At 41.2% G+C, this 18,729-nt stretch overlaps 1 protein-coding gene across 1 annotated transcript; it reads right to left on the bottom strand.

Moving 5' to 3' along the window:
* Positions 1–1,507: 1,507 nt before the first annotated feature.
* On the bottom strand, positions 1,508–12,716 carry LOC117263182 (serine/threonine-protein kinase SBK1). Its single transcript, XM_033636362.2, has 5 exons — positions 12,426–12,716; positions 7,244–7,388; positions 6,952–7,154; positions 6,665–6,826; positions 1,508–4,284 (listed from the first exon to the last, which is right to left on the bottom strand). Exons 1-5 carry the CDS (start codon positions 12,429–12,431, stop codon positions 3,655–3,657), a joined length of 1,146 nt encoding a protein of 381 aa, XP_033492253.1. The 5' UTR covers positions 12,432–12,716; the 3' UTR covers positions 1,508–3,654.
* Positions 12,717–18,729: the final 6,013 nt, after the last annotated feature.

The following is an 18,729-nucleotide window of genomic DNA, read 5'->3' as shown; positions in this document are numbered from 1 at the left end:
GACTATTTGCTTTAGATTTCTTACATATAGCTCCTTTAATTTTTGCCTATTACTAGACCCAGACATTCATTAGCTGCAGATTTGAGCTAGCTAAAGATATACAGGCTTGTTGTTGACTTGAAAATTTGCGTAATTCATCCATGTACAATGCCCTGCAGGGCTGAAGAGTGACAGAGTACAAGTAACAACATTACATATTCAAAATACAATATATGAGTAGTATTATAATACAGTTACAGTTTGAAGTGGTGGGATTTTTACTTGAAGGGATTACTTTTTTGTTTTATTTGCTCTTAAAGTCATCTGGGGCCTGCATTTCCCATAAACAGACTTAAGAAAAAGTGAAGTAATTTGTGCACACGCAGTGAACCTGCAGCATGACAATGGCAGAGGAGACGCACAGTCAGGACACTGTCAGGAATGTGTTTTTGGCATGGAAATTTAAAGTCCAAACAAATGAGCTCAGCAAGACAATTTTAAAGTATTACAAAAGAAATGCAAAATATTTACAATACTTTCCTTAATTTCAGTAAATTAGTAGAATATGTTACATATTACATATTAGCAGCAGCGTTGTGGTAGTTGATGAAGTTGGTATACCTTCAAATGTATGGGTGATAGGTGAATATGCTGTAAACGGCCAGAAAAAGAGGTGGGTATACTCTGTGTACCTGTGTACAGCTTCCACTGCACCACTGCATATTAGGGCATGTATTAAGTCACTAGTAGTGGTATATGTTTTAAAAATAACCCTCCTAACATTGAAGCTTTGGTACAACAGGGGTGGATTATTTTCATACCAACAATGTAATTTTGCAGATGAAATCTCTTTTGCACTGATAAACCTATGAATTCATGAATCTGTTACTTGAGCTGGATTTTCTGTGGGGCTATTGTATATCATCTTCTTCCCTGTACCTGTTCCAGCACTCCCATAATGCATTTGAAATTGCATTTAAATGCAGTGCTCTGTTTGGTCTAAACACCTGTTTATGTGTCTTTCTTTCAGAGAGTAATGTTTCTAGATCAGTGTCAGGCATCAGTGCGGTTCACTGCGTCTATGTGCTGAACTCCACTCCTGCAGTAGGCAGTCAGCTGATTGTATTTGCATGGGAAACAGTGTGTTCAGTGTGTGACTTGGCTGCAGTGTGAGGGGTCAGAGCTGCGGCACATACATGGTGCTGAAAGGTTGTAGTGTCGAATTTATGACAGCGGGTCTATTTTTAAAAACATCTGGGGAAGCTCTGCAGATGGTCCTCACTGTGTGTACGTGGGTGTATGCGTGAGTGTGTGTATGCGTGAGTGTGTGTGTGCTTGTGATCTATTTGCATTGGTGTATAATCTTACAAGGACATAATTATGATATGAGCATGCCATGCCATTTTTTTAAGGTCAACATACATTAAATCATCTGGCAGATGTGAGTCTTTATGATGTGCAGTAAAATCATAGGTTGATTCATTATGTATTTAAATGGTTTAAAGTGATTCACAGAAGAGCCTTTTACAAAAACAATCATTTTATTGAATTTTATATAATACATTCAGTTTAGTACAGTTACCATACAAGTTTGAGAATACATGGTTTTGTAGTTACATACAAAGTGCTACAGCATTACCAAAAAACTGCCATTTAGGCCTACATTTACAGTGCAATACAAGTGCTCCTAAAATATATGCAGCATATTAATATTTACTTCCAGAAAGTGCCTCTGAAAAGTTTAATATGTACTTAATTTCTCCTTCCATTGCCAGGTCAGAGTGTTGTGGTTCATCACTGCTCCTCTCAGTCTGCTGGCAGACATGTTGACTGTAAAAACTGGGCACTACTGCAATCTATACACAGCTCATAGCCAACTATGATGCATACACATAAAAGTCTAAATCCAAATATAAATGCAGTGTGCTAAAGACAGTATCTTTTACAAGGGCATGATAGCATTACAGCACTACTAAACACTGATAATCCCCAGAACTGCAGCTATTTTTTCAAGTCATTTTTAATCTGATGTTTATGATTCAGTTAGTTATAGTACATATTGTTAATAATAATAATAATAATAATAATAATAATAAAAAAGAAGTTAAATTAAAGGTGCTGTATACAACATCCAGAGGATTGATATAGCAGCAAACAACTTTTTGCTATGTAGGAGTAATGGTGTCCTGAGCAGAAACAAAGTCATGCTCCCTCTGTGTGTGTTAAAATCTGAGTCTCTATGTTTTTCAGGTTTAATACTCATTTTTACCAATAATTTCTGACTTTCCATGACTTTGAAGCAAATTTCTATGACCACTTTTTTTTTTAACGAGGAGCCGGTCCAAAAGTACACATACTGTATATGAGCACTTGTGTTTACTACAGTTCGGGGGCTAGCTGGCTGCTGGGGAAACCTTGACCTAAAAAGCTGGTTTGTTGTCAAATGACTTGTATGAATAATGTTAGTGAGACTTAGCCACCTTTGTCCCTAACTTTGCTATGTCCCTACTGGCAGTAGGCTACCTCTGCAGTTAGGGACATAGCATCGAAATGGTCCTTTGGTTGAGAGGGAAGCACTGCTGGTTGCGGGTGCCATGTTCACATGGCCCAAAAAGACTTCTTCCCATAGACTTAGGTATCATTATTTTTTAAGCATCACAGTCAAAGCCATTAGTTTCACTATTGGGATTTGATCCATTCGATCCGATAACATTTCGAAAGTCTGAGAGAGCCTCACTATTTAATCATTTTAACCCTATTCACCTTAGTGGAGCGCTAACCATAAGTTAGCTGTCCGGCTGGTGGAAGCTAGCTGCATGGCTGCCGAGGGTCTCTAGTGCGCTTGCTCTACGGGCTCCACCATGCAGAAGCTCTGGATAATTTCATACTACAGCAGTTGAACTTTTTGGCTTCATGTGCTACTGAACAGCTGTCCCAGGAATGAACAGGGCTCCACCGCAAACACTGTGTCCAGATCTTTATACTTCTTTATACTTCCATGGTCCCTGTGTGTGTATCCCACTGTCTAGCTATTGCTGCCTATATGTACTGTGCTTGTATGGCAGTCACCGCTGATAACGTGGTCCCCACCCAAGGTGGCAGAATGACGTTGCTGCAGAATGGCAGTGCTCACCCTCTGGTTCCCCTCCATGTTAACACCTTTAGCTCTGTCAGCATTTCTGCCATGTTGCATACAGATCCTTTAAATCATTAACTGCCAAAAATAAATGTTATCACCAGTAGTTCAAACCTTCAGCTACATCCTCTCACTGTAAAATGTGGTGATGTGCACACCCTTTCTAGCAACCATCTTGTTTGAATTAATGCTTTACATTTGTCCATATCTTTGTCTTTTCAGTTGGGCTGCACATATATATATATATATATATATATATATATATATATATATATATATATATATATATATATACATATATATATATATATATATATATACAGCAAATTCTCATATTTGAGAAGATTGAACTGGAGAATGTTTATGTGTTTATCTACTGTAGGCCCTACAGTGTTTCTAGCTTATGACAACAACCCCTTTTTGAGGCAAATAAAACTAAAAACAATATTAGTCAGGTTCAATAATAAACCTGAACATCTCATGTCCTTGATATAGCCCATGATTTAGTGTAAAAATTGCTTCATTATTTCCCAGTCTCCTTATCTCTCTCCTCTCCCGTCCATCTCCTTCATGCTCCTGATTGCTCCTTTCCCTCTGCTCTTCTTCCTCTCTTCCTCCAGCCTCACCCTCTCCTTCTCCATCACCCAGTCACCTCCGAGATAATTCAACGCAACCTCGGGTCGTCCACGATACCGGGGCCTTGGGTTGAGGAGCGACCGGAAGAAGGAGCGGGCCAGCAGCGTGAAACATGCAAATTGGGGCGCTACAGGAGGGTGGTCTTTCCTTCCAGTCTCTACCCCAATCAAATCCTGTGTGCTCTCGCCCTGCGGCTCCGCCCATACATCCAGTTCATCATCGGGGCCTTCTGTTTGGTTGAACCACTCTTCATACTTCAGGTACGCGCGGCAGTCGCTGGCTGTTTCAGCCCAGGGATGACTGCCGGTGAGCATAGCGTAGGTCAAGATCCCCAGCGCCCAGCTATCTGTGCTAGGCTCCACAGACACCCAAACTCTGGCCTTCTTTTCCATCTCTTCATCCTCCTTAACGCCATCATTCCCGTCGCTCGTGCTCCTCCAGCTGTCCTCGTTTCCGCGAGCAATCTCGGCCTCAGGGGTGCAGTAAGGAGAGCTGTACCAGACCTCTGGGACCCTGGTGCCCCTGGCCTTCACCTGGTGGAGAATATTCAGTCATTTGTCACTTTCATATGATAAATTGGTGCAAAGAAACGTACAAATAAAGCACATATAACAATAAAAAAGGCCACAAGCTGCTGTGCATTGACATATATCCCTTAAACCCCAGACTGTTTTTGATAATCTGCTTCATCTCCATATAATTATAGTGTATAATTGCATACATATGGTTGCTGTCAGGTGGAAACCTTGTATTTCCAAAACCACTTCTTCCTGGGAAATGGAAAAAAAAGTTTTTTCCAAAGTCACTGAAATCTGGAGCTTGGGCAGTGACTTGCGACGTCACACATCATAGAAAAAAAGCATCCTTTGATGTCAGCATGATACACGGCTGGTCACTGTTATAGCTTCACAGTTTCTGAGGGCATCGGGGGATAAGAACAAAAGATAAGGTGGCAAAACTCCAAGTAGGGTGAGTGGGATGGGTGGTGGATGGGTCCAACAAACTTTCACCTAGGAGGCTGGCGTTTGCATTGGGTAAGATAATATAGCCAAACCCTGTTCTTTCTTTCCACAACCAAACCACGTGCTTTATGGAAAAAATGTCAGTTTATGGGGTTGTTGTACCGATGTTGTGCGTTTATTTTGAAAGAGACTGTATGCAAACATTAAATTTCCTCCGAAAAAGGAGGTGTATCTTGAAAGAGGGCAATGCATGTAACAGGCAGAACTTGACACGGCATCCCAGAACGTCGACAACCAACATACCCAGGGTAACTTGCAAATCCTATCTGTACATGGAAAGTCCATGACCAAATGTCCTTGAATACATTTGGCCAAAAACTCTGTGTCTGTGTTTATCGTATCAAAAATAAGAATTAGCCTGCTCGCTAGCTAGCGCACCCCGCAATCGCTCCACCTCTCTTTCTGAATACTTACCGGTACTTATTCCCTTTGTCCTGGCTGGGGCATAAGGCCACAATCATACACTGCCACTGAACCCTGTCTTGTACTTTGGCCTGTGCTTTGTCCCATGAGAGACCCATCTCCTGCAGCTCCATCATCACTGTCCTTCGCCAGGTGTTCTTTGGTCTGTCTTTACTTCTTTTCCCAATCGGGGTCCACCTCAAGGCAACTTTTGGCAACCTTTCATTGGGCATCCTCAACACATGACTGAGCCGTCTTAACCTGCGTTTCTTTATCTTGAGGGACGTATGCATGCTTCCTGTCCTCTTGTACAGTTCCTCATTGGAGATCCTGTTTGGCTGGAAGATGTTACAAACTTTTCCCAAGCAGCTATTATGAAAGACATCAACCTTCTTCATGTCAGTTTTTGTCACTCTCCAGCACCAGAGCCATACAGCAGGATGGCCTTAACATCACTGTTGTAAATCCTCATCTTAGTTTTAAGGCTATACTGTTCAGACTTCCAGATGTTATGAAGTTGGCTAAAAGCACCTCTTGCTTTGTTAAGGCGTGCCATGGTGTCTTTTTGTGTTCCACTTTCGCTGCTTATGTGATTTCCGAGGTATGTAAAATCTTCAACATATTCCAGTGCTCCTCCATCGATGGAAAGAGGAGGTCCTCTTGGGGTGTTGATGCACATGAGTGCATCCACATGGGTCTTTTTCTGGTTTATGTGCAGACCAGTTTGTTTAGCATAATTGCTAAGCCGGTCAGATTTTTCCTGGAGGTGGGCATGTGTGTATGACACGACTGCCAGATCGTCTGCAAAGTCAAGGACTTCCATAAATGCGAATGGGGTCCACCGGATTCCATGGGGGCAGTCTGATGTTGTTTGACGCATTACCCAGTCTATAATGATTGATCTCCTCCTGATGCTAGGAGATAATTCATCAGGAGGAGATCAGGTGGAAGCTAAGATGACGAACCATCAGAAGTGGCTGTAGCAACTCGATTTCAATCAATGCATATCCTGGTACCTGGGGACACGGCAGAGTGGTGGCAACTGGTACCCTAGCATTAGCCTTCATGTTTCTTGAGTACTTGTTCAAACAACCAGTTTTTTATTTAGAAATCAAACAAATTTGCTTTGTCAGTGTTTATCTTCAGCTCGGCTGTGCAGTATCGAAGATGTTGTATTACAGCACGTCATTTAGTGGAGGCAGGGTGGAGCTATGGGATTTTGCCAACAGTTTGAAGATCCATTGGAGTTATGAGCTTAAGTCACAAGCTTTTTTTAAAAAATATTTTGCATCGGTTAAATATTTGTAAAACCCACATACAGATGTAGAGAATAAGTAATAGCATTGATTTATGGGAAAACAAATCAAAACAAAACAACAAAATATGGAGATACAAGGTTCCTGCCCGACAGACGACATAAGTTAGGCTTCTCAGAAATGCCATCATTTAACAGTTGAGTGGTACAGTCCTGTACATGTTTGATACTGACCATGCCAAAGTCTCCTAGCTTGACCCATCGGCAGGCGGAGTCACACAGGAAGACGTTCTCCGGTTTGAGGTCTCTGTGGACAAAACCAAGAGAGTGCAGGTGGGTCAGAGCACCACACAGCTGGGACACCACGCGCTGACAACAGTCCTCCTCCATTCCAACCTGGAGAGGGAGAGGGGTGGGGGAAAACGGGAGGAGATAAATATATGTGATGAAATCAGATTAAACCAGAATCCAGTAAGTGTTTTTTTCCAATATTTAATTGCTCTGCTGAAATAACCATGTACCTCAGGCAAGATGACATCAAAGAGATCGCCAAAAAGGCTAGCTTGCTGAGCGAAGACGTAGTGCGACGGTGTTGAGTAGGCGATCCCCAGGGCTCTGGTCAGGGACGGGTGAGTGCAGAATGACAGAGAGAGGTTATACTCTTTCAGGAAAGAGACAAGAGGGGTGGACTCACGAGGGAAGAACTTCAGAGCCATCGGAGTACCTGGAGGATACAAGGGGAAGATACTGATGTAGGTTTTTCTTTTTTGTTGCAGTGTTGAGACTATAATAAACATTAGCTTCCTCCCTAACCTCTCTTCCTGTGAACAGCCAGCATGACTTTGCCGTATGAGCCTTCGCCCAGGAGCTTCAGGACCTTGAAGTGCTCTGACGTGACCATTGGTGTCAGAGACTGAGCCGTCAGGTGGCACATCTCATCCAGTAGCTTTGTGGCAGCCTGGACACACACATGGAACAAAAAGACAACAGTAAATGTGTTTGCTTAGAGAAATTAGATTAATGATTACAGGATTATTCAGGTTGTGACTGGTGTAAATGAGCAAGATATTCAACAAACACATGAACTCCCCCCTGGTACCATATTACTGAATAACACTCATCATCCATCTTAGATCCAACTGTTTCAAAGACACTCTAACTACAAATACATCTTGTTTGGGCTGCAGAAAAAAACTTACATGAAATGTTGGGGTATCTTGAAACCACTCAGATCAAACAATTTTTAACTGATATCTTTGCAGACTGCTGTTGGTAACTTGTCTTTGCTGTCCACTCCTGCTTTTGTCCGCACTATTCGAGTAAATTCTGCCAAGCAGCATTTAGATATAAATGCACCAAAAGGCACGTTATGGAGCCAGCATTCATAAAACCAGGGCTGTGGTTGAAAAGAATTATGACCCATATCTTTGCTAAACACTTCTCCTTGACCTTCACTGAAAAGGTCATGAGAAAAGATGTGAAAGAGAATTCATAAAGAAAAGAGAAGAATCTGACTGCAGCTCAGTAACAACTCAATCACCAAGGAAAAATGTTACATGCAATTTTCATGTTATTATGTAGCAGATACAGTGAATTTTATGTTTCAGCATAGCTCTTGTTAATGTGTGGTTGGGTTTAGGTTTACCAAGGTTGGTTTTGAAATAAAAACGGAATATAGCCTACCAGTTACAAAACTGAAATAGAATGGTTGTCACATTGAGAATGGTTGCTCATGCTCACCGTCTTGCCCACTCATATTAATTGACTTGAATCCCAGTGATTGAAATTATTGTTAAATTTGGGCAAGATCCTCAACATATCGTTTGTTTTTGGGAATGTCCGAATAGCGCGTTGGTTTAAATGTTGTTGCCTCAAGGAACTGTGGGATGGCATTATCTCCTTTCCTATGGTAAATGATTGTCCAGTGTATCTTATGCCAAAGGAGATAAGAAAGGAAGCACTGGAGAACCTTTCCTTGGCATTTATAGAATTTGAGCAGCTCTCATCATGGCTAAGGAATCTTCCCTAAACAAAAAGACTAATCCACTAAACCCAGGATCCTGGAACTAAACCTGCTGGATTGAAGGCAGCGATAATTTTTGTTATTATTCACACCTGTGTGTTTCCTGGTGTGGCATGTCAAAAACCCTACTGTGACTAAAGCCTTCTGAGTGTTTACTGACACTTGTCTTGTAAATGTGATGTTTTGATAACATTGTAATGTACATACATCTGTAAAGAAATGTATCAGTGAAGCAAGAAGTCTACTTTTAAGATCAATTAACACAGAGTGGCGTCTCTTGCAGCTTGTTGGAATGTAACACAGCCGTTGCAGTGATGATTGTCGTCATGGCGATGCTGGCAACACTGATCCACGGGTATAAACATGTCTGTTAATAGCCTCATGAAATCCTTTCACACATGCACACACACACACTGACACACTGATCTTTGTTTTGTCTGGTGGAACGTTGATGTTTCCATCACAGCTGGCACCCTTGGGCCCGAGCTGGGATTTGGTGTCACCGTACATTCAGACACGGGGCAACTCATTACAGCTCATTAGAGAACAACTCAGAGCTGTGAATGTGGCGTACACAGATACTGTTAATCCCCTGTGGAGGCTTCGGTCACACTTAACAAAGGCAAAGACACATTTAATGATCGAGTGTACAGATTTTTTTTTAACTAAAAATGAAATTTGAGAAATTGAACATGCAGAAAATGCAAGTAGGAGGTGTTAAAGATGCAAGGTTTGACTGATGAATGTAAGTCCAGTTTAAACTGAATAAAGGAGGATTTCTAAAATCAGCTGCAACAGCTGCAAGAGATTTACTCGTTCTGCAGACGCAATACAAAAGATCCTCCAAATTATTACTTTGATTGCTAACAAAGATAATTTTCAATATCTTTGTAAATATTTTGAGTTGCAGTTATGGTGCAGCATATACAGCAGTGTTATACCATATGATCCATGTCTAATCCATAAGTGAATACATTATTGGTGTGGGGACCTGACCTCTGACCCTCTCAGTGTTTGTGCCGTACTCTGATTACAGAGCTATTCAGGTCTGTCTGAGACAAATGTTTCACAACATGTACAGCCAATATCTTGACATTATAACTTGCCTTTAAATTTTACTCATGGGTAGTTTGACAGCTCAAATTAAAAACATGTTAATTATATATTTTTTCAGCACTTATCATTATTTGTTCAATTTTATTTGGTTATTATATATAAAATAGTGACATACAGGGAAGTGGCTATTTTTATAAGGTTCTTGATGTTTGAATGTTGATGATGACTGTTGTTGTTTTAGTGTTTAATTCCTCAACTGATAAAAGAATATTTAAGTATGGGCTTAAGATAAATGGAAAAAGCAAAAAAAAAAAAGAAGCATCAGAATTTAAAAAACACCCTCCTCATGCAGCTTCCTCGCCCTCTCCCAAGCCCCTTCCGTCCGATGACCACAGGCATATGCAGGTGCTTCATACAGTAACCCAGTGTTTCCCATACATCAATTTATTTAAAAAAAAAATCTAATTTCATAGTCACACAGCACATTCAGTAAGCCTCTCCATGCCTACTCTCTCTCTCTATCTGTTTGTTAGATCACTATTGAGACAAGAAATAGCTAGCTAACATTTGCCACCCGCAGGTAACTACGCCTCGCTCCAATCCGCTGTGGACTGCTTTGCCAGGAGGAGAGCAGGCAGCAGCTCTGAACCTTCAGTCGGAGGTCAGTGAAACCCCCCCCACCACCAGGTTTCACAGTGGAATAGTGGCCAGCAACACTGCTGGGTCTAACCTGTGTAATGGCAGCAACAGAAAGTTTACTGATTGAGGAGTCGGAATGTCCAAAGCAGGGGCTTGCACTGCCTGAATTCAAGTTGCTGTGGCCACTGATCTGGGGTCTGTTTCCAGAGCTGCTGCCTGCTGTCCTCCTGGCTCTTGGAGGACACAACGTGATTCAAGGCTCTTGCTAGGGTTAGCAACATAAACATGAACCTGAAGCTTCAGCTTCAGTTCAAATAATCACAAACTTATTGTGTTTATTTGAACTGAAGCTGAAGCTTTGAATCTTTGGCTCCATTTAGCAGAAGGCTAAACTATTAGCAACATATTCTCTCCATCTCTGTAATGCTTTGCTGATGACGTGTTTTATTTCATTTATTGTCAGACTCTCTATTAGACTGTCTTTCTGATAAGTGCGTTTTCTGTTTTTGGTTGCTATGCGGTGTAGGCAGACGTTCATACGCAATTACATATGTAGAACAGCCGATAGGAACGCCCTCTCTCTGAAATGACCTGTGATTGGTCACTGACTAGATTTTCTAAGGCCTGAAAACAGAACCAAGAGGAGGTGCAGAAGTCTAGTTTTCTCTCAGTCCACTGGAATTACAACATGCTCAAATATAATTATGGAATTTTTGCCCACTGATGCCCAAAATTTAACTGCCTACCCCAGCTTTAGTTCTTCCTGAAAAATTCCTTCTCAGATAAGTTGCAGAATTCAGATTTTTGCTGATGGTGTGAATAAAACAACAACAGCCACACAGTGTGGAGGGTCAGGAGTTAAGAGGGTATCCAGTGAGCAGCATAGCTGACGTGCTCAGAGCTGGTCGGGTTTAGACAAGTGTCAAAGGAGGTGACACCGGTCTCAGCCAGCTCAGAACAACTCCGACAGCCTCCCTATGGGATGCCACGTTATGTAAGACATGCGCGCGCGTGCGTGTGTGTTAGAGATAAATGTCCTGGTGATGTCCTCTACGTGGAAATGGATCTCAGTGGACCACAAACACTAGGGTGATGAATGACAAGATCTTGTGTCTGTGTGTGGGTGTGTGTCAGGGAATGCAGAGTGTATGATGTTCACACTCCTGCAGCACTGGCACGCATCCAGCAGAAGTCAACTCAATTTTGAAATTTTTTTCCTCCTCAAATGAGTTTAGCATAAAAATTAGCAAGAAACTGACATGAACATACATTTAAACATTTTAACACTCTATAATGTATGAAATCCATGATGCAGTAATCAATACTTGAGCTTCACAGGAACTTTTCCAGTCACTCCTCATGCATTTTCTTTTAACATTTTACAATCTATTTTTAAAAGGTTTTAGGATTATAAAACATCATCTGTCTGAAATGAAGCGATTTCCACAATATCATATTTTGTGAAGAAGAATTAGTTGTAAAGGAGTAACGAAATACAGAAAATTCTATATGCTCATACAGCATACAGTTTGTTAAATAAGATGTTGAAGCCACAGCATGTCATGGACTTAACATCTTACTACATACCAAAAAAATCTTGATGATTATTTTCTCATTTTGAGGAATTATACTCACATGTGTAAACTTGTTGTTTAATGTTGTATAGTAATGTAACTAAATAATGACATCACAACATCAGAATTAATTGCTATTAGTGGTACAATTATAGTGCAAGAATTATATTTTTATCTATAAAATCACTTTATAACTGGCTTTACAATGCACTTTAAGTAAAGTCCTGCTGCACCAGACACTAATTATGACTCCTCTAAATGTGCTAAATTTGCAAATTAAAGAAAATTATTATCTTATTGAATTGTAATTGCTCGTTATATAATCAAATTAATTCAACTCCAGATATACATCATTCTACATCAATAATTTAACTCTGATTTAAAGGCTCAGGTAATTTTCCTTTCATTGCACGGGTTATCTTCTGTTTCTATCACTGCTGCTGTTACTCTGAAAGATCTACGGGACACACTGTGAACATTATTAGTCTCCATGAAAACTATTCACAGAGTTGCTCAATGGTGTGCACACCACATAATGAATTCCATCTAAATCACCAAAACTATCAGCATGGTCATAAAACTAGAGGGAAATGAGAAAATATGTTTATTTTTCATAAATTCTGTAAACTGACCCTTTAATCTTTGAAAAGTTCTCCTGCTGGTTCGGAGCAGTGAGGGAATCCATGCACCAGGTTTTACTTACTGTCATTTTGCAGCTGTGGTTCAATTCAGCGATGTTGATCTTCACAAAGAAATCTGTCCAACATAAATTTTCTTCATTTAGCAAGTGCACCTGTCAGAAAATCCTTCACAGATCCTCATGCGCTGAGTCTTCTCTCCACCTTCAGCATATGAACTGAGTGTGAGTGTCAGTGTGCCGCAGCAGAGACTTCTGGTGTAGTTTGCAGTCAGCGGAGAAACTATCCAAACTGCCTGACGAGCTCGTTGGAGGATTTCATGTCTGCTGTTGCTGCAACTTTTATCTCAAAGTGATCTGTCCTCACCTCCACTCCTCCCCCTGTCCTCCCTCTGGATCCTGGAGGCATGTCTCTGTGTGCTTGTGTGTGTGTGTGTGTGTGTGTGTGTGTGTGTGAACAAGTGAAAGTGTGTGTTCTTCCTATTTCCATCCCTCATTTGTACACGAATGTCTTCCTTCCTCCCTGCTGTCTATGTGCTCTTTAGAGAAAGACCGTTGAACCAGTGTGTGATTATGTGCTTGACTACATGTGTGAATGAGTGAGTGTGTGTGTGTATGTGTGTGTGCATGCACGTTCTTGTACTTCTATCGTTGTGACCGGTTTGATTAAGGTTCATGTGTCTTTGCATTGACTGCAGAGCATAACCATTGTGTCGAGGAAATATCGTTAGGGAAATGTATCTTTGATTGCTGATGTTGTTGATTTCTCCCCGATTTCAGATCGTATTCCTGCTGGAGCATGTCTGGTTGTGAGGATTTTGGTTTAGAAGCTTCTATTGGTGATTTTTCACCATAGAAAGTGCCGCTATACTCTCTTATTAACAGTCATTCCCCAGCTGTAAGTACACTGCTAAATGAAACTACATGCTAACAGCAGGGAAACATGTTGCCGATGTTAATTTCTCCATGGTTTTGGATCATTTTCCTGCTGAAACATGTTTGTTTGTGTTAGAAGCTTTTGTTGGTCATTTTTCACAGTAGAAAGTGCTGCTATTGCCTGTTACAGTCATGCCCAAGCTGCAATAGAGAGCTGCAGGAAATTTGTAGGCAGACCTGGAAGGGGTCCATGTCATTGGTTCGACAGCCCATTGGTTCGACATCCCATTAGTCCGACTGTCCGCAGTGCTGAACGGCTCGCGGTGGGCGTATGGTGCGCCGCAACCGGCTTGAGGCGGAGCAGGCTCATAGCTTATGTGGTTGTCACTTTCTTTTTCATTTTAACCCACACCATGATCTTTTCCTGACCCTAACCAAGTGGTTTTTGTGCCTAAACCCAACCAGACCTTAACCACAGGGCATCATGATGATTTCGGAACGGACTTCGGAACAATGAGTTTAATATGGTCGGAACAATGGGATGTCGAACCAATGGGCTGTCGAACCAATGGGCAGTTCCCCCTGGAAGTTAGCATCACCCTGGTTTCCTCAACAAAAAGCCAATTGGATTTTTCGACTGGATTTTGGTTTATTTCATAAAATTAGCTCTGTGACAAACAAAAGGTCATGACTCTTACAAGATTTGTTCGGCAAGATAATCTTCACAGATAACCACTTTTATGATTTTTGAAGCATAAATGCAATCGGCAGAGGTAAAAAAAACTATGTTAGGCAAAATATGAGGAATAACTTACTGTCGCCACAACAACGAGTCACTTGTTAATGGTGTTTTTGAATACTTAAAAGCTTCAGAATTCACAAGTGGGGTATTAACTGATGTATTAATGCCACAGAAGAAGTTTGTGTTAACCACAGACCTTAACTCAGGCATCTACTCAAAAAAAACCCAACCCAAAAACCATTCAAACAGCCCATGAACTTTGACTTTCGGAGAAGGAGACCTCTGCAGATAATTTGGCTCTCGTGACAACCACCTGAACAATGACCAATGGATGGAATTCTAACCAGGAGATGTTTCAGCTTGTTGCAATCTGCAATCAAAGCTACTAGATGCCACTAAATCATTCGCACTACTCCCTTAAGGTTTGGGTTAAAAACAAGTGCTTTGATGAGGCATTGGATACATGTGCTTTATAGGTTGAAATGACTACCCTACTACATCAAGGTTAGGAGAACTTTGTCACAATGGTTACAATAATAACTTAATTGGTTAAGGTTTGGAAACGATCGTGGTTAAAAGAAACCAAACTTGATGGGCGATAGGAAATGGTGGTCTCATGGTTAAAGTCTGGTGTTTTATTGACCCATTCATCTACCCACCCCAACCTCACAGACTTTGTCACTCTATTGCACCGTCACCCAACTTCCTTCTTTGCCCCCGTCATAATTACTCACTTGAACGCAAACAAATGGAGGAAGTGAAAGGTGGTTCATGAGGTTAATGAGTAAAAGTGGTTTCACTGCATCTAACGGATTTTAACTCTTTGTGGCAGATACTGAGGTTGAAAAGTTCTTTTTCATTTTTGTCTTCACTCCCTTTCTGTTAGTAGAGTATGCATTGATGCTTGGGAACTGCAGTGAACAGTGTCCTCTGGCAGCAGGAGGAAGAACAACATAAAATGTTTAATCAAAATCATGAGAGGAAACATGTGCGTGTTGTTCCCTCTGTCCTGTTATGACATCCAGACAATTTGAAGTTGTTGATCTGTCTGTCAACAAATAATCACCTGTCACTCTCTTTGTCTACAAACAAAACATGTGTATTTCTTTCTTTCCTTCTCCCTCCCTCTATTTCCAGTCAAAGAATTTCCCTCTAACACCCAGATCCCCTGTGGGTTGTGGATCAGGCTCTCAGCTGCTACCAGTGACCGCACTCCGTACAACTGCAGGATCGCTCAGACTTTCCCTGGAGGCCAGCGTTAGTTACAGCACAAAGTCTGTCTGTGTGTTAGATCATCTGTCTGTGGCCACATGTCATCACGCTGACATTATGCAAGTCACTGAGTGCTACTTTGGGTCACTCATATACAGTTCACAGCTGAACAGCAGTGGTCTGTACATTCCCCCCGTGTGTCACTCAGCCCTGTGTGGTAGCTTTTAACCTCAGTGCTTTATGAGTGTTTGCATTGATGCAGCAGATGTGAAGTTTTGGTGAGACTGTATCGTTTGTTGGCGTCAGAGCTGCTCTGCAGGCAAAAAAGTAGTCACTAATGCTTTATTTTACGAGTTCGTTATTTCCTTATGATCTCCCGAAAGCACCACTTGGCTCTGAATACAGGGAGAATAAAGACAAAGTTAGCAAGACGTGTTGGGTTAAAACCAATTTTTGATGGCTTTTTTTTTAAGTAACTGCTTTTTTAAAACAAGTAGAATGGGAAGCACTTACAATGTGGCCCTACTAAATGGTTTTAAAAGAATTTTTTTCACAGCAGGAAAAGCAAAGGTGTTAATGATGGAATTAATGATGGCAAAATTCCACTTCAGTTACAGGGGCCTTATGGTGGTTATCCTCACTGTCATGACTGAGACTACTGGGACACTTAAATACAACAAAGACCGTAAATGTGATTAGTAACACCTGTGCTGCTGCTATGAGAAGTCGAAATGTTTGCTGTAAAAAAAAGGCCCCCAGAGAACATGCTGGGAGCCAAACACTTTAATTTTCCTGTTTACATCAGAGGAGTCCTTAAAATAGGAAGGAAAAATAAAGAAATCATTTGTATATTAATCAGAGTTAATCCAAGTTTCCGATTTAACTACATTGAAAAAAATAAACTGTGTTTTTTGGCCTGGCCCTCTGATGTTAAATTCAACCAATAAGATTATTCACACCGTCATTGACTACGTACATGCACAAAAGATTCTAGTTTTTGCCCGTATTCCGAAAAAGACAATGTTCCTACTAAGCTTTACATGTTGATGATTGCTCCGTAATGCTTTGTGTAAATACCCTCACTGGCCACTTTATTAAGTACACCTGTTCAACTGCTTGTTAATGCAAATAGCTAATCAACCAATCATGTGACAGCAGCTTGATGCATATCTGGTGCGTTTGTTTTGTACTCGGAGGTTGGAAATTCCCAGATCCCAGTGGGAAGTTTAACCTTGAATGCACCCTGAGATCGGATTTCCAACTCGAAAACTCGGAGCAACCGCATCAACCCCGACTTACGAATTCAAGATGGCTGCCAGTCACATACATAGTGAGTAAACACTCTACTAAAGTACTGTTTATAGCAGTTTTATCTTATTTGTTTTACATTAGGTCAGCCTCATCTGTGGTGTTCATCATTTGGAGTGTTTGATGGTTTTGAAGCTGTCTATATTGCGAAAGTGCAAGGGCAACAAAGGCTTTCTTGTGGGCGTCCATGTTTTTTTCCGACTTGTCCACCATTGTCAACTAGAATGCAAAAACTGCTGTCAACTCTGAAGTCATTCCCACTTCCGACTTCTGACCTCCGAGTACAAAACGAACGCACCATTAGGCATGTAGACATGGTAAAGACGACCTGCTGAAGTTCAAACCGAGGTGATTTAAGTGATTTTGAACCTGGCATGGTTGCTGGTGCCAGACGGGCTGGTCTGAGTATTTCAGAAACTGCTGATCTACTGGGATTTTCACACACAACTATCTCTAGGGTTTACAGAAGATGGTCTGAAAACGAGAAAATATCCAGTGAGCAGCAGTTCTCTCGTTGAAAATGCCTTGTTGATGCCAGAGGTCAGAGGAGAATGACTAGACTGGTTCAATATAATAGAAAGGCAACAGTAGCTCAAATAATCACTCATTACAAACAAGGTATGCAGAAAACCATCTCTGAACGAACAACACATCCAACCTCGAAGCAGATGGGCTACAGCAGCAGGAGACCACACCGAGTGACACTCCTGTCAGCTCACAACTGGAAACTGAGGCTACAATTTGCATGGGCTCGCTAAAACTGGACAATAGAAGATTGGAGAAATGTTGCCTGGGCTGATGAGTCTTGATTTCTGCTGTGACACTCAGATAGTAGGGTCAGAATTTGGTGTAAACAACATGAAAGCTTGGATCCATCCTACCCTTTATCAGCGCTTCAGGCATGTGGTGGTGTAATGGTGTGGGGGATATTTCCTTGGCACACTTTGGGCCCATTAGTACCAACTGACCTATGGCTAAGCCCAGCCCTCAAACACGATGAGCCAGTCACAGTGGGTATAGACATTTCCATACACTCGGACATTCTTTGCCTGGACGTCCATTGAAATGCATTACAGAAAGTCAGTTTTGTTCGGTTTTATGAGCTTTTTCTGAGATTTGAAGTTTAAAAATGGTCAAACGGTGTGCATGGGGTACATGCAGCTCCGACACAAGGTATCCTGAGAGGCTGGGCGACGGGGTGTATTTTTTACCCTTTCCTAAACCACATCTCAACCGAGAAAAGTGTCTCCTTTGGATAAAGTTGTGTGGTAACGTTAGACCACAACATCAACTCAACATGAATAAGATTAACAATGATGTCTACATCTGTTTTAAGGTAAGTCAACATTGTGTTTGAGACGACATATTGTCACTTTGCTGGAAAAAAAATATAAAGTTATCTTTAACAAATCTAGCTAACGTTAGCTAAAGTTAGCCTAATGTTAGCTCCTAGCTGCGTTGCTCATCATGTCACCTTATTTACTGGGAGTTCATTAGCCTATTTTGTTCTAGTTTTGTGCTTTGGTGATCGTACATCATTGTTAGCTGTTGTCCAAAGGGCTCTAGTTAAGCTAACGTTAACTTCTGGAGCTTAGCTTCATTAAGTTAACTGTAATTGCAGAGATAACAAAGGTTTGCAAACGTTATGCTGAATGATTCAGTGTAAATACTGTAGCACCAAACTAACGGAGAGACACTCTTGGTAAAGATGGTAAAAAGGCCGTTATCCTTTTCTCATATTCTGAGCCACAAACCTTAACTTCAGTGGCACTTTGATGCACCAAAATTTTCAGTTTCCAAAGGCTTGTTCACAAATCATTCACAGCCTGAGATATACATTTTATTCCTAAATACATGGTGAAAATTGATATCCCTATTACTTTTGTATGTAGACTATTTTCTGACTTAGAGTGACAAAAGAGATAAACAAAGTTGAACCAGGCTTTATTAATATGTCCATGTCATCAATTGCCTCCTGCGAAATGATGTGTACTCTGACACCTGCCATAGCACCGGTCACTGAATGTTGATATTTTGTCCAAGTGAGTGGAGGGGGGCGTGGCTTAGCCATAGGTCAATTGAGCATTGTATAAGCCTACCTGAGTATTGTTGCTGACCATGTTCATCCCTTTATGACAACAGTGTACCCATTAGTGGCATGTTATCCTACTGGATAACACACCATGTCATAAAGCTCAAATCATGTTTTTTTTTAACATGACAATGAGTTCA

This window comes from Epinephelus lanceolatus, chromosome 16 (genome assembly GCF_041903045.1).
Source record: "Epinephelus lanceolatus isolate andai-2023 chromosome 16, ASM4190304v1, whole genome shotgun sequence".
Classification (NCBI taxonomy): Eukaryota; Metazoa; Chordata; class Actinopteri; order Perciformes; family Serranidae; genus Epinephelus; species Epinephelus lanceolatus.
The sequence above is the reverse complement of the archived record's forward strand: the minus strand, read 5'-3'. Positions and strand labels throughout refer to the sequence as shown.

Excerpts from the sequence above, each read along its gene's own strand:
- LOC117263182 (XM_033636362.2), bottom strand. Across the intron at positions 7,155-7,243 it reads GGCTGTTCACAGGAAGAGAG|GTACTCCGATGGCTCTGAAG; the intron begins GTTAGGGAGGAA and ends TGTATCCTCCAG. Across the intron at positions 6,827-6,951 it reads TTGATGTCATCTTGCCTGAG|GTTGGAATGGAGGAGGACTG; the intron begins GTACATGGTTAT and ends CTCCCTCTCCAG.